At 44.4% G+C, this 26017-nt stretch overlaps 1 protein-coding gene across 1 annotated transcript in view; it reads left to right on the top strand.

Moving 5' to 3' along the window:
• The window catches only part of ADAMTS8 (ADAM metallopeptidase with thrombospondin type 1 motif 8), a 216995-nt gene that overhangs the window by 153233 nt on the left and 37745 nt on the right, over positions 1-26017 (top strand). The window contains exons 3-6 of the mRNA XM_086956925.1: positions 753-885; positions 10416-10583; positions 12454-12752; positions 24377-24560. Of these exons, the coding sequence (XP_086813051.1) occupies positions 753-885; positions 10416-10583; positions 12454-12752; positions 24377-24560 (784 nt within the window). The remainder of the gene's footprint in view (positions 1-752; positions 886-10415; positions 10584-12453; positions 12753-24376; positions 24561-26017) is intronic.

Genomic DNA, 26017 nt, shown 5'->3' with positions numbered 1-26017 from the left:
GGTACCACTTTGAATAAATCCAGAGAAATATAGTCAATGGAGCATAACTCCCTTGATTTGTGCTCAGAGTGTCCGTCCTGATACGGACGGCCAAACCCACATGTGCACTGACAGCAGTGTTGAAATACTCGCCCTCCAGCCTTTCGTCGTCTACCTCTGGCACAAGACTCGTTTTAAAAATAAAACAATGATAACCCCTTGTTATTATCGTTTTATTTTTTCAGTCTTGCGGCTGCTGGCAAGAGGGGGGGTGGGTGACGCTACTTCGCCATAGTGGATGACTACCACTGATGAACAGTTTAGCGTCTTGCTCATGTGTAACCTGTTCAGTGGTGTACTAACCATGAGCAACTTGCTCAAGGGCATCCAGCTATGATTGTTCCAGCTATGATGGTTGTGCACACGAAACCTTTAAACCCTGCACCTAAATCTAAAAAATTAGCAAAGATGCACATGTTTCACAGATTCTGTTTGAATTTGATTTTCTTTAGTGCTAAGGTATAAGATACTATGTATGTTTCATATTTTTGATTCATTCAAAAAAAACTTTTTGAGCTGACGAAGCATTGTTTCTTTTCTTCTCTTCAGTGGTGGGCTTATGATTGTGATTCTTCACACTTGTGCAAACCTTAAATGGCTGTAAAAACTCACCACCTTGTAACACTTTGGACAGGTTATTGGGCTTTCCTGATTACAGCCTATTTGTTTTATGAACAATTACTTTGCATAAAAATACTCATCTTGCCTTGTAGGACATCTGTGGGCATACAACTTGTGACACCCTTGGAGTGGCAGACATTGGGACAATGTGTGATCCCAACAGAAGCTGCTCCGTTATTGAAGATGATGGGCTCCAGGCTTCATTCACCTTGGCTCATGAGTTGGGTAAGTCCTCAGAAATCCAGGCCTTTCCTTGAACTTTGGCGACCAATGCAATTTCTAAAATATATTTGTCTGGTTACATTCTTTCTAGAAGTCTACATTGTTCCAATGCTTTCAAGTCTTTAAACTGGGGAGCACCAGCTGCTTGATGGGTCGCAGCATGGTTTTAGATGTGATCACAGCACAGAGACAGCGCTAACCTCAGTAATCAACAATTTTTGTGTTCAGGCGGATGCAGGTCACACCACACTGTTGATTCTTCTTGACCTTACCGCTGCCTTTGATACCCTATCTCCCATGAGACTGGTGGAACGGCTCAGTGAGATAGGGGTTAGAGGCACGGCCCTCAAGCTACTTACCTCCTTCCTTAGTAATCGGGCACAAATAGTGAAAATGGGTCAATTGTACTTGGCTCCCAACCAGCTGCTATGTGGAATCCCTCAGGGCTCCTCCTTGAGCCCAACCCTTTTCAACATTTATGTCGCCCCACTGGCCAAGGTTGTCAGATCCTTTGGACTGGAGGTGTTATCCTATACAGACAACACGCAAATCATGGTCTCTATTACCCATAGCATTAGGGAATCCGCAACTAATTTCAAAAGCTGTATGAAAGCAGTCTCCTCTTGGATGGTTCAGAACTACCTTAAACTCAATGAGGACAAAGCAGAGGTCTTGATCTTTGGAAACCAACAGAACATCTGGTTAAATGATTGATTGCCAGATATGCTTGGGTCTTGCCCTTGGAAAAAATCTAGGGGCCATAGTGGACAACTCCCTCTCTTTGAGTCCTCAGGTTAATAGAACGGTGTCCACCTGTTTTGAGATTATCAGGACACGCAGGAAAATCTCCCATTTCCTGTCTTTCACCTCCTGAAAGCAGGCTGTTATTGCCTTAGTGCTGTCAAAATTGGACTATTGTAATGCCCTCTATTTGGGCATTAACAAGGGCCTTGTTTGTCGTCTGCAGCTGGTGCAGAATGCCACAGCCAGGCTGATGATGGATCTCCCTAAATACCACTCAGTCTCGGTTTCTGTCAGCAAGCTGCATTGGCTCCCTCTAAACCGTAGAATTATGTTCAAAGCTCTCTGTCTTCTTCATAAGGCCTTCTACGACCTAGGTTCAGATGGCATCAGAGGGCTTTTCAGGCTCTATATTCCCACTAAACTGCTTAGATCAGCCAGTAAAAACTTGCTGGCTGTCCCCAGGTTCAAGAGAGCTAGATGAGGAGGCATAGCCTTCTCCATCGCCGCTGCCAGGCTCTGGAATTCCCTCCCTGCTGATATTTCTGGGCAAGTGTCTCACACTCTTCCATAGGGCTCTGAAAACCCTCCTGCAGCACCTTGACGCCTTTGGGCTAAGTTTTCTCTTTAGAAGATTAATATTAATTCATTTAAGTTACAAATCTCTAGTAAGACATTATCGGATAAAAGACATATTTTGTCTCTATATCCACAGCCACCTTTCAACATATGCCATACACACTAAAGAAAGGCCCTGGAAGCAATATTAACATTCAACTACGGAATGTGCCCTAAACATAACAAGATGTACATTTACTCTAACAGCAATAGACAATCACTCACATCTTGATCCCATTACTACATTCTTCACATGTTCCTATCAAACCCATGGTCTCAGTACTGTAAAACCACACACAACTGTTTGAATATACCTCAAACCTAACCTGAAGTACCTCTCATTCCATTTCAAGTCAAGTCAAACCACTTTATTCGATTAATTAAAATCATAAAAGTATGCTATACATATACAAAATGGTTAAAAATATTGTTAACAATATGTTATACAAGGTAAAAACACAGTACAAAAGGCAATTAAAAATCATTAACAATCAATTCCATGATTAAAGCCATTGGTCAGTATACATAAAATGTATCTTAAGAGGATTGAATTACTTGTGCAGCTTCCTGTCTAACCCGCCTGCTTCTAACAGACGCAGCAAGGAAGCTGGCAACACAAAACATGATTTCAGGGGATTCCAACAGTTGTAAAAACAGTAGAGCGGGTTTACTCTGGATAAAATTCATCTTTTTCAGTAATGGAAGAATAAACCTTTTCCTGGCCTCATGGTACAAAGGACAAAAAATCATAAAGTGCAAGGTGTCTTGGGAAGAAAAGTCATCATATTTGCACGGAGAAGCGTCCTCGAGCCTACTCCAGCCCTGCAAATCCCATAGTACCTTATGTATTTAGTTGAACCGGAACCTTGTCAATAGCCATCTATGAAAAGAATTAGTCACTATGGACAAGTAAGGAGACATCGCTGATGACAAAGTAACCAGAACATGGCCCCTGACCGATGGTTTACATAATTCTACTGCTTCCCGCTCTGCCTCACTTAGCTTAGTAAAATTAGTTTTTACCCACGCTAAGTCAGCCTTACATAAAGATTCTGGATTAGATAAAATCTCAGGGCGCCCCGTATACACAGCTAACATTTTTATATAGGACAGCCACTGGATTTCCTTCATGTTATCTAAATTGATACAGTCCTTTAGAATCTTGTGATTTAGGGAAAGGTTCGAATTCAACCAAATTTTGATCCATAGCAGGATAGAGGCTATCTTAATTATGTCTGTTATATATCCTATCCCCAACTCAAGATGGACAGAGTGAGTAGCTGTGGATTGTGGAAGGCCTAAGAGGGACAGTAGAAATGTATTTTCTTCTGTTTGAATGAGGTCGGGTTTGGTAAACCCCCATATTGCTGCACCATACTTTGCGATTGAAATAGTCTTAGCTTTATAAATTGCCAGGATCGCCTCATAGAGTTTCCCCCCCAATCTTTTAGCGAATCCTAACACTGCAGCAGAAGAACTTCTCACTGCATTTACCTTTATTGAGAGCTGTGGGGACCATGTTCCCCTATCATCAAAAACTACTCCCAAATAGGTAAATACTTTTACTCTGGTGATTTCTTCACCGCCACAGTAGAAGGTCTTAACTTTATTTTTTGAGGCACCCAACGACATAACATGAGATTTGCCTTTATTTACCACCAGATCCAGGCTTTTCATAAAATCCCCAAAAGAGTCCAGCAATCTTTGTAGGCCCAGCGGAGTCCTTGCTAATAAGACGGCATCGTCGGCATAGAGGAGCACCGGGACCGGTGTTCCTCCCATGTGCGGGATGTCAGGAGTGGCTGTTAACAAATTTACCTCCAACGGGTTTACGTACAGCGTAAACAACATGGGGGGCCAAGATGCATCCCAGACGCACCCCTCTACCAGATTTAAAACTTGATGTGCATTTCCCCTCATTCGTCATCCTAAGTGAGGCATTTAGGTCCCTATGTAACTCGGCGAGAAAATACACAAGGAACCGATCAAGGCCCATCTCCAGGAGCATTGTCCACAGCCTTGACCTATTAACTAGATCAAAGGCCGTGGACAAGTCCATAAAGCCCAAGAAAATAGAGCCCCTTGACGCCTTTGTGTATTTAGCTATAATTAGTTGTAGGTTCAGACATTGGTCCTCCGTGCTCCTCCCCGCTCTAAAGCCATACTGGGTGTCGGACAGTATGCTGTTGTCCGAAGCCCACCCTGTTATCCTTGCTAGAATAACCTTCCCTAAGATTTTAATGGAGGAATCCAGCAAAGATATAGGCCTATAGAATCTAGGGTCTCCCCTTTGACCCTTCTTAAACACTGGAATTATTATCAAACAGGACCATGACTTAGGGGATCCTACACAGGCCGAGGTATTGAAGACATTAGTCAAGATATTTTCCCAGTACATAGGGTTTGCCTTGTACATATCTGAGGGTACCCCATCCGGGCCTGGTGCCTTTCGTCCTGCTGTGCCCTCAGGTTCAGAGGCTGTGGCCACAAAGGTCTCCAGCTCTAGATGACTTCCATACATTTTTTCAAAGTGGCTCAACCAGTCCTCCTCTGCAATATTTACATCTAAGACAGTATTTTGAGGATAGGAAAACAAGGGGGTATTAATAATAGACCAAAACTTGGCACTATCTTTTAGGGTTGCTTTATCCATAAGCTCAGCCCATGCTTCGTGTTTAATTTCGGTTTTCCTTGCCTGAACTACTCTTGAATACTCTCTCCTTAGCTGAGCCACCAGACCTTTATTCCTAGGTTGATCCTGAAGAGCTTTTTTGAGTAGGTTATGGAATTTAGTACATTTGTGGTCGAACCAGCCCATTACCGGTTTATTTTTTGCTGCTCGACAATTGGACGTAAGTTCTTTGGCCACTTGGGAGCAGATTACTTCATATGAGGCTATTACATCCTCCCCATTAGAGAGGGGATCTCCACAGATGTTTAATTCCTGGGCAGCCTTGACGGTAATGATATGGAAAAAATCCTCTGGCACAACCTTACTCCAATTTAACCTCCCCCCCTGATCTTTGGCTTTAACCTCCACTACAGCCTGTGGCGGAATAGTTTTATTTAAGAGAAAAAAAACATTTATTAACTCAATCACCACTGGATTGTGGTCACTAAAAGGAGAAGGTATAGCATTATACGAGATTACATATTTTAAAAGTCCTGAGGAGAGAAATATGTAGTCAATGATTGTTTCACAATCCCTACCTATATACGTGGCAAAAAAAAAAACCTGCATCAAACAAATGATTATTAGACAGGAGTTTCTCAATGCTTCCCCCTTGTGATTATGCTCGAAATGCTGCGGGGATGTGAAATCTGGTCCATCATTATCAATTAATAGACAGTTCTGACTACATAAATGCACATTAAAATCGCCCAACAAGATATATTGGCAAAAAGGGGTTTGCTTTACATTATAAGTATTTAAAAAATCTGTCAACCAAACCAAATGTTAATTTGGGGAATCCCCTTCCTGCGAATTATAGCAGTTCACTAGAATTAATTTAGTGTTATTTGTCAGACACAGTTCCAGAATAAGAAAATTATGGGAGGCACAATCTACCCTTTTAACTCTCCCCCTTACATTCACAGAGATCAATAGCACAAGGCCCCCTCTATCTCTCCCTGCTGACGATCTCAATGCAGGAACAAAATGTGAAGTGAAACCATCCACCCAAAAATCACAGTCCTTATCCCAAGTCTCTTTGAGAGCCACAATATCATGTTGTTTAACAATATTTAACCAGTTATTATCATCTCTCTTGGAACGCAGACCAGCAACGTTCCAACTTATCATCTTAACCGCTTCCCCCTCGGCATTGCACACATTTACGGGGTTACCGTAAGTATTTGGAGAGATTAATGAAATATGATCAGGTACCAAGGAACCAAATCTGGGGGGGTCTCGTCTCCTGGTCCCTCACTAGCCTCTCGTCAATCGCACATCTCTAGGCCGTAGAGTGCATCGAATCTGTTATGTGTGACAATGTTGGGCCCATATTTGAAATAATTCTCTCCACCGGGTCCCTGCATTGAGCCTGGCGTCTGGGCCATGACTTGTATATATGGTCTCAGTCTAGCACTATGTGGGGGGACTCTAGTTAGTTGATTGTAGAAGAACCCAAGTGGACTCATACAAATACTATTAGCATCGTACGACATAGAGGCTGCCCTTAACAAGACTGTGGCCACATGTTGTGGGTGTCTAAAATTTACAATTATGCAGTCCCCATTACACGACTTTCTGGAGGGGCCAATCCAGTTGGCCCTTCTAGTTGTTAAAATATCAGAGGCAAAATTTATAAGGAAACCACACCTCCTATTCAACCACGACACTGTTTTGTTTTTGAGGGAATCATGCGATTCCTCCGATGTCTGGGCCGAGTGCAAATCATGGGGCGGGACATTGGTTAGAAAAACTACGTAGGGAGTACAATCCAGGGGAAGGTTTATAAATCTACTTCTCCTTCTTCTTCAACAGGGTTGTTGCTAGATGTACCATCAGGCCCTGTTGTCGGTCGTGTAGCTACACTCACTACAGTAGTAGGGCCGGGGTAACTGGGTCAGTTCTAGTAATGTGCTAAGGGAAGTGCTGCTGATTTTCAGCCGTAGCTTCCTGCTCTGCCCCACCTGTGCCCTTCCCAGTCGGTTTTATACTATCCGCCTCTGCTAATTGTTTGGCTATCAGGCCTCCTAGCCTCTTTACTTCGGCAGTAACACTGTCGAGTTTGCGCACTAGGGGTTGGACATACTCTTCTAATTTTGCTTCGATCTTGGCTTCCAGGGAGCGAAGTAATTGGGCAAATAGGTCTGGGCTTATTTTATTGTTAGCCACGTTACTTTCTTCCTGTATTATAATAGACTCATCAATGTTGTTTTTTGCTGGTATGGAGGTATCTACCCTTCTTTTTGTATGCTTCCCCCTCTTTTGCTTTGTTGTTTCCTGCAGGTTCTAACTGGTCTAGTGATAGGCAGTGCCTCCTCATTGTCCACACCCAGCGGTGTTTAAAACTTCTAAATGAGGCTGGATGTGAACCTGGGCTACCACCGTGGTAACCACAGTGGGACCTATTTCAGGGGTGGCAACCTCTGGGGGATCCTCCAAAGGGATCAGGGAATCTTGGGCAGGGTCAGGTGGGCTACCCCTACCTAGCGAGGCCCTTCTATCATTATTAATTTTATTTACCATCTTCACCAGGTAGTTTTCAATGGGGCCTACCCCCGATACAAATTTATCCTTCGAGGCACTTGGCATGGTTTTCCCAATTTTCCTAGATTAAATCTACTTGGGGAAATAAAGCAGGGTATGTGTCCTGAGCTGTACAGTGGGGAGGACAAGACAAGAAAGAATTAGTTACCACACACTCTACCGTGTGAAAACTTTACAAAATGACAATGTCCTAGATCTCCAGCAAACCCGACACAATTCGGACAGAGTCTATGGCCCTGCCCTGTCTCTTTCTGTCATAGACTGTCATAGACTGTCCCGCCCTTGTCCCGGGCTTCTCCTCGGCTTCCCTGCGCGCTCCCGCGACGAGGGGAGTAGCGCTGCTGTTTATGCGCCTCCTGGCGCGAAATTGCGGTGCGCGGCTTCCGGCCGCTGAGGGTGCTGGGAATGGTAGTCCCGTGGTCCCCAGGTCCCGCTCTCTGTTCTGCGGCGGCACTCGGTGGCAGGGAGTGCGGCGGCGGGAGGCAGGCTGGATCGGCGGTTCTGGACTTTTTCACACCGGTTTGGCCCCACAGGTAGGAGTGCGGCAACACCCCGTAGATTCAGCGATCTCCCCCGCTCTGCCAGGAGTAGCGCTGCTGTTTATGCGCCTCCTGGCGCGAAAATGCGGTGTACGGCTTCCGGCAACGGAGGGTGCTGGGAATGGTAGTCCCGTGGTCCCCAGGTCCTGCTCTCCGCTCTGCGGCGGCACTAGGTGGCAGGGAGTGCGGCGGCGGGAGGCAGGCTGGATTGGCGGTTCTGGACTTTTTCACACCGGTTTGGCCCCAGAGGTAGGAGTGCGGCAACACCCCGTAGATTCAGCGATCTCATTCCATTTACTTCAGCAGCATTTTGACCTCCACTGATGCTCAATTAGTTTTCGTTCTCATCATTTTGGCCATTTAAAGCTGCTTTATCAGTACACCTCACTACCTTCTAAAGGTGGTAAAGGTTAATAAAATTCAGTGGTGTGACCACAAATAGAGAAACCAAGATCTACAGTTGGTTTACTGTCCAGATGTAATTCTGACTCCTAAATATCCCATTAGAGTTTGGAGATGGCCATTAAATCGCAGCGTTTGAGTTGTTTTATTTCCATCTTTGATGTACCTAGTCACGTTTTGACCTGATCGTTGGATAGAGACGGTCCTTATGCATGTGATGTATCATCTAATTCTCATTTTGGACTCGTTTGGAGGCCCTAGTTAGCGAAGAACTGCATTTATAAGATGCTGATTTCTGGTTCTCAGTTTGAATGTTACATGTGTCTCCCAGTGCTCTCTGCTTCTTGAGACATTTCATGTGCACTCAAGGCTGACTCTAAAGGAAAAGAATCTCAAAAGGTATTTAGGTCTAGATATTTGTACACCGGGTTGACCTCTCATGCTTATCACCATTACAGCTTGCAAATCTTTGGGCAATGACTGTGTACCGTTCAAAGAACTCACAATCCATAAAGCAGATCTCTGGTGGCCGGTGGAGTAAGAAATTCAACCTTTAATAGACAGGGCTTAACTTCTTTGGTACCAAGTATCCACAACTCATTTCTGCCACAAGCATGCAAACCCGTTGCCTGATTCAGGTCACGGGATAAGCCAAGGCTCATGTCACTCCTTTAAGATTCATTTGGATGTTTTTCATGATTTTTGTATAAACTATTATTCTTAAATGCATGTTCATTGCGTTGTTCTTATTGTGAAGTACTTGAATGGGGCTAACCCTCTACCATAAATGGAAGCATTTGCAAAGAAAGTAGGTTTGTGTTTAATGTGCTAATGCATGTTGCATAAGAATTGTCAAGTCTGACCAGAAAAGCATACAGGATCAGAAACTCCCTAGTTGTAAAGAATTCCAGCCTTTAGTTCAATGCAAGCACTGGAGCAGAGGTGGAAGGAAACACCCCAACAGCTAATAGCGTTAGGTGAGAGGTGAACACTTCACTGGGCTGAGCTAGGACATGATTGGCAAAGTCTGGAGTCAAATGACTGAAAGAGGCTGGCCGAAGAAAGCCAATGGGGGAAATGTTCAAAACCAAAGGCACTCTGTTGCAAGTTGAGGGGTAAATTCCAATCCCTTTGCAAACAAAGGTTTGCAAAAAGTTTGGAATTATGAATTGCGTGATAATGATCACACCCTTGCAGTTTTCATCTAATAGATTCTGGCAGGTCAAACTTCAAGAATCCTATCAAGGGAAAAGCGCCATAAAACAGCAAACCATGTAGAATTCAGTGTCTTAAATACAGAGTCCACATGTTATGCCTCATTTTAAAGGTGTAAACTCAAAATAGGTGGTATTTATTACGTGTTAAAAACATCACCCTGGGGTAACAGTATTTATGCTCCCTGCTGTAAATACCAAACCACTTTCTGAAAACCTTCTAATGAACGCCTATGTAAATTGTAAGTAACAGGCCTGCTTGACAGATGAGCTGTCAACACCAAGACCTAATATAGTCGCTGTCTTATTGATCCTCTGTTGTTATAACAATGAATTCAGGAATCTGCTACTACAGATTCAAATAATTTTGCATCCACAAAAACAAGCCGGGCTGCCAAAGCACTCATTTATAATTCAAACCTTTTTAGAAGACACACGTTCCAAACACGAATCTCAAATACAATAAAACCACAGTTATTTGGTTCCAGTCCACATCTGTATAACTCTGAAGAAACCCAGTGCAGAGAGACGATGGCACGTTCACATAGTTCTATGTATCTCATCGTAACGCTCTCTGTTGTGCAGTTGCGTCAATGAAAACTATTACATGAATGAATACGTCATATGGATATGTGCCAAACAGTTCATTCTTTCTTTCTAATATTAAATGAGTGCACCGTGGCCAGAAAAATGTTGGAGAAGAATTAGAAATGTATTGCACTATAGAGTTCGAACTGAATGACGGGGGGTGATGAGTTCCCTGTCATCATAAATCTAAATCACTTTTTTGCACCCTTGTGATAGGACACGTGCTCAGCATGCCCCATGACGACTCCAAGACCTGCGAAAAACTCTTTGGTGATCTGGGGAAGCATCACATGATGTCGCCAGTGTTCATCCACCTAAACAAGACCCTGCCCTGGTCCCCCTGCAGTACCATGTACCTCACCGACTTCCTGGACAGCGGACACGGTAAGAGGAGCCAAGATGAGTTCCATCTTCTAAAACTAAATGTAGGCAGATGGTTGTGAGTAGTCTTTGCCTATTCGCTCAAAAAAATACTGAATCCCAAAAATCCTGCTGGTACACCTACAAATTAGAAAGTACAAGACAAGCACTACAGGTTATCTGTGAATGCTGAACCTAAGCACTCTTCTTGGTTGACGAGATAGGGATGGATGTCTCCATCCCTAAAGTCAAGCACTGGGACGCAGCCCCAGCTTTCAGGTCCTACCATAGCTGAGATTTCTATTTTTTATACGTAGCACCACATTTAACCACAATAAGCATAGCCGACTCTGAGAAGTACTGCTATGACACGCTCAGTGCGAGAAATACCTGCCCAGCTTGAGAGTACTTCTATGGCACCGTCTTCATCCAGGGTCCCAAAGCAAAGCCTCAGCAGCGAGCTCGATCAGCAAAGTGTCTGTGCGTGATTGTACTACAAGGCGCGCTCTTGGAATCCAATCATTTCTGGGTGCTCCTAATATTGACATATCAAGTGTCTGAGGTTCAAGTAGATAAAGTAACGTTTTCAACCTCACATAATGTGATAGGGCAGCGAAACCAGGATACAAACCTGAGTCTTCTCATTCCCTGACCTGGCACCAACTCCCTGGAGTAAATTTTTCGCTTGGACTTCATTTATTTCACCTCTCAGCAATCATTATAGAGGTTTTCCAGCAGGTTATGTGGAAGCAGAAGCCATTGGTTCCATGTCACCGAACATTTCGGTTTAAACCCGGAGTGAAGATCCAGCTGCAGACGATGTTTTTTTGTTGTAACATATTTTTACTTTCATTTCTACCCATGACCAATAAAAAGGTTTCACCGTGGTTTTGAAACAATACTTAAAAACAACAGCTGCCATGTCCCTTACCGAATATTAAACCACTGCGCATGTGCAGAATGCAATCTCAGGTGTCCGCACCTGGATCAAAATCCTGATCCCATGGGTCGTGTGCTAAGCATATGGCAAGTGGGGATGTGCATATGTGCTTTCAGTGTCATCTTCAAGACAAACGGGAATAAATACCATATTGCTCTCAGAGGAACAGAATTTATGGTTTGTTGTATTTTCACCTGAAGAAGTAATAAACAAAGGTTTTCAACCAGATAGAATCAGAGCATAAGGGGTTAAATCTGCTGAGCAAGATAAAGGATTATTTAAGGGTCTTTCCCCCGGCCTACGTAATCGTGGCTGATGTCACTGGTAGGGTCAGCCCTCCTGTGCGATGTAGCAGAGGGGACAGATACTGTGACTTTCCATCCAAAGGAATGTGGGTAAGCCTTATGACCTGGGTTACCTCTGCAGGTTGTTCTGCAGGAGGGGCGATGGTGGGGGCGGGGGCGAGGGGAGTGGGGTTGTTAGGGTTGCCACGTAACCATTTTCATTTATTTTACTTTTGACTTTTGTGTTGACCTTGACATGAGTCTCTAAAGGCTGGTAGCCTCTAATATACTGTTACTAGAGTGCAATAAGAAAGGATAACGTTGTTATGACTCTTTTTGAGGAATACAGTCTTTCTTTTAATAACCAATTTCCCTGTAATAGTGATATATGACACACCTGTTTCTTTAACTTTGGCCATCACTTTTTACAGAAATAAAGCTGTCCGCTTTGAGGATCATTGACATCTTCTCTTACCATTCCTGATCTTTTCATCTGCCCCATCACTGGTTCATTTTCAGCCAATATTTAAACACATTTCCTAAACTCTGTCCTTCTAACCAATCTATTGACTCTGCTCATTTACATATGTTGGTCTGGCTTTGTCCCCAATAGCCCTACAGGCTGCTCTGTCATGTGCTACTGAAGAACACCCTTGTTTCCTCCCCACAGGAGATTGCCTTCTGGACTCTCCCGCCAGCCCCATCCTGCTCCCAGCAGACCTCCCAGGCCGGGCCTCCTTGTACGGCCTGGACAGCCAATGTCAGCAGGTCTTTGGAAAAGAGTTCCGTCACTGCCCCAACACAACGGACCAGGACATTTGCTCCCAGCTGTGGTGCCGGGTGGAATTCGAGCCTATGTGTCACACCAAAAACGGCAGCCTGCCCTGGGTAGATGGAACTCCCTGTGGGGACAGAAAACTCTGCCTGGAAGGGAAATGCTTGGATGAAGAAGATGTGTTGAAGCCAAAGGTGAGACAATGCGAATGCTCATTGCTTGTTTCTCCGCAGCACTCACCAAATGTAGGGGAAATAGATGGCTTTACCTGCTCTGCTTTCTGTGTCACATGATCAAAAAAAGAAAGAGCAAAAGGAAGCCCTGATTATTGCGCAGGCCTAGCTTCACTTTGTGGCCAGTGTTGTTCTGTTTGCTGCGCCATGACGAGATAGGAAAACTGATACTTTTGAAACCAAAAACAATAAACCTGTCAAAAAGTCTTCATATTGGAAAGACAACGCCAAACTGCATGGAAAGGATGGCGGTGTGCTTTAAATATCAACAATGTTGTGTCCCTCCTCATATACACAAGCAGAATACATAGAATGCATCTTTTTTTCTACAAGTATATCTTTGAATGTGCGCCTAATCTATGGTGGTTCGGTAAATAAGCGACAGACAAAGAAAAACAGATATTGTAAGTGATATATTGATACAGTGTAGAAGATTAGATATTGGGTGAAATGTAATTTGTTAAAGCACTGTGCGTGGGTCTAGCCCGCAGATAAATGCAACGTAGCAGTAGTAGTAAAAGTATGTTTATTAGACCATTGGTCTCCAAACAGAATACATATTACAATAAATAGTTTAAAAACATGTATAAAAAATTCCGCAAATACTTTAAGAGAGACAAATTTTCATACAGCACTACACCCATATTGTAATCAGCAATACAATGAAGCTTTAACTTAGGGATAGCGTTCCGCCCTAGACACAATTTTCTAGAGCGTGACCTACTATTACTTCATGCCAATTTCTATCCAACTATATTTGGATCCAACAGAGTCCTTTTTACCGCCTTCATATATTTTGCCATGGCGATTGCTATATCAAGATTTGGCATGTCGGTAAGTAGGTTAATTGCTAAGAGGCGCTCAGTTATACCATATTTTAAAAACAAGGGTCGCAAAAACAGTTTCCGCTGTGACACCCATTTTTGACAGTCTAGTAAGATATGTAGATTATCACACTTGGTACCTAATCCACAGCGGCATTTACCATCCGGTTGTACCAATTCTGCTTTTCTGTTTCTCAAAGAAACCCAACAGTTAATCCCTATTCTCCATCGGAGCACCTCAGCTCTTAATCCAGCATTAGGTAGTGTATCCAAATAGGGATACCATGTATCATTCTCCCAGCTATTTATCATATAATGGACTGACACTTTCTTTTTCAAATATATCATATCATTTTGCCTGGATATTTCTCTTCCTGCTGTTCTAAGCTCCGCATTGGAGGCTTCAACCGACAGAGTCGCCTGGTCAAATTTTACATTTAAGTTTTTACACAGTGCACACAATTTCATTCTGATCCTGCTGGCCCAATTTAATTCACTGTGCAAGATCTCCTCTTTACACCATTGTGACACTTTTGTGACTTCCTCGGATCCCAATCTTTTCCAAAATCTTAAAAGGGCCACTTGTACCTGTATGTTCCATGAGGTCACGCCTAATTCCAAGCGGATTGCCTGAATCATGGAGGAGCCGGGTAGTGACATCAACGGTTTTACACATTTCCCCTCCTCAATGTCCCAATTATTCTTCCCGCTCAAATATAGAACTTCGGCTCCATACTGCACTTGTGGGGGTATCATTGCCTTATAGGCTTTCAGTAATGGTCTATGTGACATATCCCCGTAAACTTGGCTAAATTTCCTTAGCCCGCATCCTGATGTATGGGCTTTGGCAGTCTGGGCTACTAAATGGATATCCCATTTAAAGACTTTTCAAACCAAATACCGAGGTATCTGTACTCATTCACACTTTCTAGTTTAGTAGTTCCCAGATACCAATTAAAATTCAGGGTTTTGTTCCCAAAACATAGAATTTTAGTTTTATCCATATTTACCGTCAGGCGTTTAGCCAAGCAATATTTATTGAAGGCAGCTAGCTTCCTTTGCAATCCGATTTCTGTTTGGTCAAAGATTACCAAATCATCGGCGTACAGCAGACAGGACAGATGTTTCCCATGCATTTTGGGGCTAGCACTTCTACTCACTTCTAGAATAGATGGGAGATCAGCTAGGTATATTGCAAATAATAAGGGGGCTAACACACATCCCTGTCTTAGGCCATTCTTAATCAATATTTTAGGAGTCAAGGCTCCGTCTACATCTTTAATGACTTGCGCCCAGTTATGTTTATGTAACTCCTGGATAATTTTTAAGAGCCCCTCGGGGATATTAAGTTTTCGTAGGGACACCCACAGGCAATTCCTGTCTATTAAGTCGAATGCTGCGCGGAAGTCTACGAAACAGCAGCATAACTTCCCCTGCTTTTCCACAGACTTCCTTGCAACCGCCCACAATGCGAAGCAGTGATCAATCGTGGAGTGCCCCTTCTTGAAGCCTCCTTGCTCCACTGGCACGATCGACCATCGCTCCGCCCAGTCATTCAAACTGCCCAAAATTATTTTGGAGAATACCTTTTCCCCAACATCCAGCAAATTAATGAGTCTATAATTTTTGGGTGCTTTTCTATCGCCTTTCTTGTGGATCGGTCTGATTACTGCTCCCCTCCACTTTTCGGGGATCATGCCCGACTCCAATATAGCCAGAAACATGTAGGAGAAAAATTGCGCCCACCAATCTTGCTGGGATTTTATAATAATTGCTGGCAGGTTATCAGGACCTGCAGCACGGGTTAGGTTTAAACTTCTTATAATTGAATACACCTTTTCTGTTGTAAACAAAGGTTTTAAATCTACTACCGCCTCTGTCCAAGGACCAACATCCCCACCTTCTTCTTCAGCGTATGTTCCATATAACTCACCTAGATATTCTTCCCAAGCGGCTTCCTCTACTACACAGGGCATAGCCCCGTTAGCCTGTCCGGATGCTTCCTTTATCAGATTCCAAAACTTACGCAAGTTTTTAGATTCAATAATTTCCAGCAAGTTAGCCCAGCATTTCTCTTTGAATACCCTCTTCAGGTTTCTAACTAACATTTTATAATCCTTCCTCATGTCACTTAGATTTTTATGCCTTATTGGATCATATTTTTTCCTCAGGGTTCTTTCTTCTCTTCTTATTTCTCTTTTCTTGTTAAGACACTCCTCATTGAACCAACTTGGCTGTTTACCTTGCTTTGATTGTTTAGTAGTGGTATATGAGTTCCTGCTTTTTAGGTCTACCTTAAGGCACTGCGCCATTTCTTTTATCTTTTTCTCGAACCACAGCACTTTCTAGGTCCTTGCGTCTTCCAAACCCACTTTATGTTGGAATCCTGCCAACTTTTCCATATACGGCTCGGTTAATCTTGTTGTCAGCCGTTTAGGGTACTCTACTTGTTGAGGGTGCTTGGTACTGTTTCCGCAGAAGTGCAATTCTGTTTCAGGATGAACCCTGTAGGAACAATCTCTCTTTCCCCCTATAGAAGGCAACCTCTGGTGGTATTGCCAGGATTATAAAACGTTCAGCCGTTGAAGTTGAAAATCCCCTTCGATCCACGCAAACTCAAACCCGGAAATACACGAGATGAAAGTAACTGCTGAGCTGGGGGATCGTCAATCTAAAAACAAAGAACCTGAGATAGTATGGCAATAGCGTAGTAGAAAAAAGAACACGGAATGTACTGCAATTTTCTGACCAAAAATTGATTTGAAAATCTCCCATTGCAGTTTGACATCCCACCTGCTTATGCCTTGGAAGTTCTTTGACGCCCACATCTTTACGAATAACGGATCAGCCATTTGAGAAACATTAATGCCAGGCAAGGTTCAGTACCACACAGTCTAATTGCATCTCACCAGCATTTTACACATGCACAATTCTTAGACTGACCGTCCCTCATGTCAATGAAGTTAGACCAGTATTAGCATAACAGATTTCTCACTGGTAGCCGGGGACGGAGGAGCCGATGTGAGGAGTTAGAAGAGGCATAAATGAGGAAATAAGATGAGGAGTAATATTACTTCTAAACATCGAAAGAGGAAATTGATAACCAAGCAATATCGTTGTGTGGCACATTTAATTTTAGAGGTTTTGACTGCATTGTCTCGGACCCACCCTCAAAAACCACCTTCTTGTGGAAATGAAAACATTTTCCTAAGAGTGACTCCAAGCCTGTGGCTTGCACGTCATGGTTCAATTGCACCCTTTCAATCAGTGCTTTCATTTTTGTTTAAGAAGACCTCCATATTCAGCAGGTTTCTCTATGAAGGATTGTTGAGTAGGTATCTTATGTTTTACTTTTAGTTTTCTTTGCAGTTTAACCCTTTGGGTTGTGATGGATTTAGATGCTGTAGGGAAGAAGACCCCCTGAACCATACCTGTGGGTTCATTGTTATGTTAAAAATTCTTATACCGCGCACGTTCACCGAACGGTTTCTTGGCGCTCAAACAGATAAGGCGGACACGGGCAGGAGTATCATTCATATGCTGCTGTGAAAAGGAACGTCTTCAGTGTCCTACGAAAGCTTTCGTAGGGAAGGCAATGACGAAAAGAGGAAGGGAGAGAGTTCAAAAAAGTGGGGGCTAAAAAAGAAAAACGGAGACCACCGTGTTTCTTGCGTTGAATTTGGGGGATACACAAGAGATTATCAGCAGAGGAACGTAGAGTGCGAGTTGGTATATACTGCTTGAGGTTGGATGAGATGAAAGCAGGTGCAAGGTTGTGAAGGGCTTTGAATATGGTGCATCCAAGTTTGAAGTACAGCGTTTGGCCACCGGGAGCCAATGAAGACTCCGAAGTAGAGGTGAAACGTGCTGGTGCTTTGGCTGATGAAATACTAGGCGGGCGGCCTGATTTTGGATCAGTTGTAACCTCTGGAGTTGATAAGAGGGAATCCCTACATATAGGATGTTAGCGGAGTCGATCCTAGAGATGACAAGAGCAAGGATGACTAAGATGAGGGCATCTCTGGTGAGGAATCTACAGATCTTGCGTATCCTGAGTAGATGGAAGAAGCAGGACGATGTTACCGCCGAGATCTGGGCCTTCATAGATAAATCTCCAGAAATGACAACGCAGAGGCTTTTCACCGTATTGACAGGACGAGGGGGGGCCCCGAGTGCTTGGGGCCAGAAGCTGTTGTTCCAAGGATTGGCCGGCCCGCCCACCAGCACAAGTTCGGTCTTTGTGGGATTTAGCTTGAGCTGGCTGTGAGCCATCCAGTCGGAGATGCCTAGCATAGTAGTTTGATAGTCTGTGAGGGAGGAAGGGGAGGAATCAATAGGGAAAATCAACTGCAGATCGTCTGCGTAATTGTAAATTGTAGCAGGGGACTTGCGAAGGGAAACCATGAGGGGCTGCATATGTAAATTAAACAGGAGGGGGGACAATGCAGAGCCCTGGGGGACGCCACAGGAGAGGGAGAAGGAGGAGGCACAAAAAGTAAAGAGTTGAACAGCTTGAGAACGCTTGTCCAAGAAAGAACGGATCCAGTCTAGGGCCACACCCTGGATGCCGGCGTTTCTGACACGGTCGATCAGAATAGAGTGATCGACCGTGTCAAAAGCTGCCGACAGATCCAATAGGACAAGGGCTTGATGGATGTTATTGTCAGCGCCAGTTCTCAAGGTGTCCATGACAGCGGCAATAACCGACTCAGTCGAATGGAGCGGTCGGAAACCAGCCTGCTGGGGATCCAGAAAGGAAGAGCTCTCAATGAATGTGCCCAGACAGCGAGTAACATAAGTTTCCAAGATTTTTCCCAGATAGGGGAGAAGGGATATAGGCCTGTAGTTGCTCATGACCAAGGGGTCAGCGTTGTTTTTTTTAGAATAGATAGCACCACTGCCTGTTTGAAGGAGTCGGGGACTACTCCAGTGGACAACGAGGTGTTAAGGAGAGTCAAGGCAGGGTCAGGGCAGGCCAGAAAAATTTCTCGAAGTATCTGGGGAGGGCAACAGTCCTTAGGGGACCCAGAACTGACTTTATGCAAGAGTCTCTGAAACTCGGTGATAGAAATGGGGGGAAAGGAGACCAGAAGCTGCGGGTTTTTAGGGGGTAATGGAAAGGAGAGGGAGGATGGGGGCAGAGGGATATTTTCTTTGATAGTGGCAATTTTGTCCTGAAAGTAGGTATTTATTGCGTTACAAAGATCCTGGGTAGGCACGGGGGGAGAGTGACCCGAGCAGGGAGGGAGAGCTCGTTAACGATAGAGAATATTTCTTTTGACTTGGAGGCAGACTCCATTATTTTGCGGGAGAAATAAGCAGTTTTAGCCTCAAGGATAGAGGCTTTATAAGTTTTTAGGAGGTTCACGAATTGCAGCCTGAGAAGGGGATCATAGTTTTGGCGCCATCGGCGCTCCGCCTGTCGAAGAGCCAGTTTGTCACATTTTAGCTGGTCCGTGAACCATCGCTGGGCGTCATGAGGGTGCATAGCTTTTAAGATTTTAAAGGGGCTAAGGAGTTGCAAGCCGATAGCTTGATGAGTGGCTGAGCCCGAAAGCAGAGGGGCTGTGGTTGCCAGCAAGGAGTGAAGTTCTGGTAGATTCACTTTCCTCCAGTTACGGTCTAGGACGTTCCTTGTAGGGGGTGCACAGCAAGGAATCGATAGGTCGACAGTAAAGGATATAAAGTAATGATCTGACCAAGAGCATGGAGTTACCAGGGGAGGTGAAATATCAAGGTTGGCCGTCCAGACCTGGTCCAGAATGTGCCCCTTGCAGTGGGTAGGAGTCGAGATGAATTGCCGACAATTCATACTTTTTAGAAGGTCAGAGGACTCTTCCGAGAGGCGGCTTTCCCGTGGATCGGAGAGCCAGTAATTGAAATCGCCGATAATGATGACTTTGGCATTGTTGATAATTAGTTTGGAGGTAAGAGCCCCAATCTGTTGTGGAAAAGAAGGCATGTGGCCAGGGGGTCTATACACAAGGACACAAGTGATGGGGGACCTAGAAGAACAAAGTTTAATTGCAAGGAGTTGAGTGTTGGGAATTGCAGTACAGACTAAGGTGGAAAAGGTATGTTCTGTACAAATAATGGCTGCGACTCCACCACCAGCTTGGCCCCCAGGTCGATTGGATTGTAGAATGTAGTAACCAGTGGGGATGGCAGCAAGAATGTCAGGAACGGAGTCGTCGGTAAGCCAAGTTTCTGACAGGAGTAGAATGTCCACAGCACTGTCATCTAGCAGGCGGAATATTTCCAACTGGTGTTTAACCATGGACCTAGTATTAAGATACAAGATGGTCAAGGAAAGTGTCCTGGCAGAAGGTGGAGAATAAATCACAGGTGCATTTACAGGGGAGGTGGGAGAAGGACCCAAACACGATAAGGCCGAGGGAATTAAAATGCCACAGTCGTGAGCCGCTCTGGCGGCGCGAGATGATAGGGGAGATGCATGCCGAAGGGCAAGTAAATCGGCAGACGAGTATATAAAAGGTGGGGCAGGGTGAGTGGCCGCTGGGCGCGACCGGGCGCAGACGGGCTGGACTTAGGCGCGACTTCGGCGCAAAGTCGGCGCTCCCGCTGCGCTCGTCCGCTGCGCTTCCGCCATGTCGCCATGATATAGGGAGCTCAAGTGAACCACTGGACCGCTAACCTGCGCTGTGTAGAGGCAGGGCGGAAGTGGTACTGCCAAAGCGGAAGTGACGCTCGAGAAGTCGGCCCTCCGCACAAACGGCATTCTGCCGGGGCGGAACGGGGCCTGGAGCGGTCAGCAAGCAGGTGAGAAACCCTCACAAGAATGTACCAATAGTCACAGTAAAATCACATAACATTCAAATTATTACAGGGAAAATAGTTAAAAACTAGCTATTAGTCAGCTATCAGTTATCAGCATATCAACATAGAAGCAGCCTCGAACGCCGCGTCTGTCAAGTGAGATTCTGCGATTGCGCGCTAAATATAACTTTCCCAATTAGTAACCACTGGACCGCTAACCTGCGCTGTGTAGAGGCAGGGCGGAAGTGGTACTGCCAAAGCGGAAGTGACGCTCGAGAAGTCGGCCCTCCGCGCAAACGGCACTCTGCCGGGGCGGAACGGGGCCTGGAGCGGTCAAGAAGCAGGTGAGAAACCCTCACAAGAATGTGCCAATAGTCACAGTAAAATCACATAACATTCAAAATTATTACAGGGAAAATGGTTAAAAACTAGCTATTAGTCAGCTATCAGTTATCAGCATATCAACATAGTAGCAGCCTCGAGTGCCACGTCTGTCAAGTGAGATTCTGCGATTGCGCGCTAAATATAACTTTCCCAATTAGTAACCACTGGACCGCTAACCTGCGCTGTGTAGAGGCAGGGCGGAAGTGGTACTGCCAAAGCGGAAGTGACGCTCGAGAAGTCGGCCCTCCGCACAAACGGAGGGCCGATTATCCCAATGAAGAGGCAGTCTCTCACCGCAGGGTATGTAATTCAAAAGAAGCATTAGCCAGTGGTGACGGAATCAGAAACATGCATTGTGCACTACCAGCTGAGCCAGTGATGGACCTCGTTCATAAGGAAAGCAAGCCAAAGTAGCAGGCGTGTTTCCGATGAGCTGCCTGTAGTGAGAGTGTAGGACATTCACCCAGTGCACTGGTACTCAAAGCCTCTCACTCACAGGCAGACATCAGGTTTTCATCCGTAGCAGCAAGCAGTCCTTATATGGGAGAGATGCATGCCCGCAAATGTACTTCTTCTGCGTCAACCGGCAATGTTTCTAGTGATCAGTGCTCAGATGACTGCAATAGGAGGCATTCTTGATTCCAAAGAAAGGGCCATCGTTGGATAATTGACTGACATTCATAGCTGTCCACATACGGCTACTGATGTTACATCTCCTGTGCAGTCGCAGGTGCAGGGCAGCAGTTTTGTTAGATTCTCTGCAGTCTGGATGGCGCCCGATTGCACATACTATGAACGTAAGATAATGTACCAAGGAAGATGAACTAGGCCTCACCTGTATTGCCCATTTTACTCAACCTCATTGCAAACTTCAATATTGTGGACCACTCACTCAATCTACAGTAGGTAGCTCTGGGGTGCGAATTTCAATCATTGGAGTTGTTTACTCATGTTACATCCTGTGCTTAATTTGTGCTGGTGGTTGCCGGTGCTCAGCACTGCACTTAATAGCCAGCACCGACTCTAGTGACAGCCTGCCAGATGGTGGAGCTGTCTTTTTAATTCGGAGATGAGCACAACAACCATAATTTACAATTAAGTGAATAGACATTGGAAATGAGTAATACCAGCCTCTTATGCCATTATTGTAGCTTTGTGTGGCCTGGAATAGTCTGAATTGTCCCACTTGTAGGAGTGTGATGGTTAGGTGTTATGTTGCTATTTCCATTGTCTGCACTGACAGGGTATGGGAGATGCAGCTGCACTGGCCTACCGATAAGGGCCCTGGCACTGTTACATCTGATAAAAAATGAGAAGATGTCAAATTGAGTGCTTCCAGTCTCTGTCTTTAAAATCCTTACATGTCCCTGAGACTTCCCCGATTTTCCTAGGTAGGTGGGAAGAATACAGAAGAATAACCAAGAGAGGTGTTTGCAGATAGCTCAGCCATCAGCTGATGCTGTCACAGGGTGGTAAGAATACCAATGCGTGCACTGAGAAACCTTTTGCTGATGATATAGCTACCTTGGATTTGATAATCTCAGAATCTAAACCCCTCCGTACGGGCTTCTTGATCCACTGGCATTGCCTTTCATACTGAAGAGCTCGAGTGCCAGGCAGTCATCGCCACAATAGGACCAAAGCCTACCATTGATGCAAGACACTCTTGACTTTGAATTCCTTCTCCTGCTTGTAGATTATTCGTCCAATCTTCCCCGCTACACAATATGGGACAAGTCAACCTGTTAAGAAATAGCTTGGATATAAATAAGATCTGGGATACAGAGGTTAAGTTTAAATTTTACAAAGTTGGAAAGCTAATAGCTGAAAATGCTGACCAGTTCCATACTATGGATTTCAATGTTATTCAATAAAGCCTCTCCCAACCCTGTGTGTCATGCTCTAATCCACCAGAGCATCCCGTTGACAACCAGGAGGATGTGCACTCGCAAGCAGATCTGTTTCAAACATAAGCTATTTGTGCTATATGTACCATAGAGCTGTAAAGGAAGCAAGAAAGAACATTGAACGAAAATAATGGCTGGTCAAGGCTCACTGTACTATAAATGACACGCCAGTTACCACTGTTGATAACCATGTTGACGCAATGTGGTCATAGTTACCGTCGTCCTGGATCTCAAATTTTCCGACCAGTCTTTTGCTAGGATTTTAGAAGTTGCCTCGTCGTATCTCTTAAACACAGAACAGAGCACCTCAGAATACAGACCAGAAAACTGCATGTAGAGGGAACCATTGTTTGTTCTCTTGGAACATCTTGCGGCTCAGTTCTAATAATTGAGATCAAGATCGGCAGGACTTCATCCAGAAACATGATATTTTCTGTTTTTAAGAGATATGGCTTATGGATCAACTTATATTGGATAGGTTAAGTGAACACCATATTCCAACAGTAAACTCAAGACGGGGGAGTCCTATTGGTGGCTTATTAATGTGGGTAGCACCCAGAAACCCCCAGTAACTGCAGCTTTCAACAACATACAGCATGTGAGATTGACTATTATAAGTATAACAGAAGACGCTTTGGAAGTTTTAGGCATTTTGAATGTCAATGCTCCACCACCGAATGATACAAGGTGGTTTTCTTAAAAAAAAATTAAAAGGAACAATCTTACAAATAAGATGCCCCATAGGGCTTTTGGTGGATCATAAGATATTGGTTTGTTGCGATTTTAATGTTGCCTGGCTAAGGACATAACTGAGAATACAAATAAAGAGAAGGACCATGTTTGGAGCATCTCCGCCCCCTTATTGCCATGGGGCGTAACGTCTAAACGTGGGAGCTATTTTTCATGACTACTATTGAAATGTGGCCTATGAATGTTGAATGGCTGAACTTGAGACACCACAGCTAATACAACCTGCAGATCTGGGAGTAAGGACAACACTTTGTTTATATATTGATTAATGTGGAGACACCTTCATCAAGTTCCTACTCAAGTCACTGTAACATCTGAATCTTACCTTGGAACTTTGGACAGCTAATGATGCCACAGGGTGCTTGTTCCTTTGCTCCATTCCCACATGAACGTGTGCTCTGTGTACTCTGGCCATGTCACCTACTAAATCATTTAAGATCCTACAAACCACCACATAAAAAGTTGGCACTAATAAAAGCCCCTTCCCAAGAATCCTACCAATGGCTTCAGGTGTCTGCCAGGATTATGTTTGTCGTATTGTGCCTAACTTACACCTTCATTCACAGACCTGACCAAGTTGATCTCGATGAGGAGCGCCGCCGCACTTGGTTGGGCCACAATCCTTGCTTCCATATCTAAGTGCCTTTGTGTTAGGATGGCTGAAGGATGACTTGCCTGAACGGTATCAAGGTTATGGAACATATTGTCTCGCCCACTGGTGAGGGCTGTCGATTTGCAATGAAGACTACCCTTATTAATTCACATCGTTTTTTACCTGTCCTGTAAGGTCTATTGTTGAGCCAATTGCTGTATTGCCTGAAAAAAACACAGCATTTTTGCGTTCCATTTCTAATTTAAAATAACACAATAGAAGAAGTTACCTGAACAAGCTGATTCAAGAGTAGGTGTCTGACACATGATATCACCATTCTATGTGTTGCAGCCTGCTGTGGACGGAAACTGGGGGCCCTGGAGTGCCTGGGGTGAGTGCTCTCGCACTTGCGGAGGGGGCGTTCACTTTTCCTTCAGAGACTGCAATGACCCTGAGCCACAGAATGGAGGCAAATACTGCCAGGGCCAGCGAGCCAAGTACCAGTCCTGCAACATCGAGGAGTGCCCGCTTGACGGTAAGAGCTCGCCCACCTTTTAAATGGGTTTGGCATATGATTAGAAGATACCAACATACACTATGAGATTGTTAAGGTTCCACAATATTGCCTGGGATTTTAGTGATCTCTATTGTCTTACTACCCCTTTAGACATCAACAGTGGAGTACTTAATTGTGTGCACCAATTGCTATAACCTGACCTGACATAGAGGGACAAGAGATTGACCAAGGCAGCATTATCAGAGCGAGTGGTCCTCTATATGGCAAATTATCTTAAAAGCTCATCTCAATTAGGATATCAAGCCCTATATGGGTTAAAAACAAGTCAGATCTCACCAGTTAAAAAGATGTGGAGTTTGGCTTTTGATACTCTGAAGCTACTCTGGATGAGTTTATGATGATTTATTAAAACCTCTGCTGTTTCAATCTAAGTTTTTGTAGTTTGTAAAATGCATGTGGCCCCACTGAGACTGATCGCACAGCAGTGCAGTTCTGAAAATTTGATGCGTTGATGTGCTAACGCATAACTCCGATATTCTTGGTAAACAAGTTGTAGTTCCCAATTGGGCATTCATTTGCTGGCTTGGCACAGTTCTGTATCCGTGGAAAATTGCATCTAGCTACTTATGCATTTTACTAGTCACCTCCAAATAAAAGACTAGTTTTTTATGAACTTCAAATGAGGCACTAATAAACAAAGAAAATCACTGATGATAGAAGAATTATTGTTATTATTTTTTTTAATAATTATGGGTTTATATTATTTATTTCATTCATGTTTGGTGCAGCTCTGGTCTTTGTATTTGTACACTACTAAACTAGTGTTTCAAGGTCCGAACAGTGTTATGAAGGCTGCAACATTTCCATATTCATAAATAAACACGTGAATACCTCTGTGACACAGGGCGCCTTTGCGCAGTGGTAAAGGGAGGGGGCAGGGCCTTAGGTGACGTGTGGAAACACCCCCTGTGGTGCATTTTAAGTTGGAGAATTGAGTCCCCTTGAATCCTGGGAGTCCCTGGGTCCAACTAGTCCACCATGTACCTCCAGTATGCACCACGGAGCTGTGTTGCAGAGAGGTGGTCCGAGGCCATGCCCCATTTTACACCTGTATGCAATGCAACTCTGTGGCACTTATGGGACATACCTGGTGGGTTAGTTGCCCCCCAGGGTCCCTCAGGATTCAAGGGGACTTTATCCCCTAACTTAAAACGGCCACAGGACGTGTTTGCACACATGTCACCTCAGGCCCCTCCCTCCCTGCACCAGTGTGCAAACACCAACCGTTTTAAGAGGTAGTTTCAATCCCCATGCCCTATTATGTACTAGGGTCTTACAGAGTAGGTCATGGTAATCACAGGGGTACCCCAACGCATAGTGTTCCCTAGTGTATATATGTGTTTTCACTATAAGTGTCTTTTAGCCGAGCACTGGCTCTAGGCCTTGTTAGTAAGAATCAGTTACCACCAGTACCC

The sequence above is a fragment of the Lissotriton vulgaris genome, chromosome 2_1, assembly GCF_964263255.1.
Source record: "Lissotriton vulgaris chromosome 2_1, aLisVul1.2, whole genome shotgun sequence".
Taxonomy (NCBI): domain Eukaryota; kingdom Metazoa; phylum Chordata; class Amphibia; order Caudata; family Salamandridae; genus Lissotriton; species Lissotriton vulgaris.
Note: the sequence above shows the minus strand (reverse complement) of the source record. Positions and strands in the feature narration are given on the sequence as shown.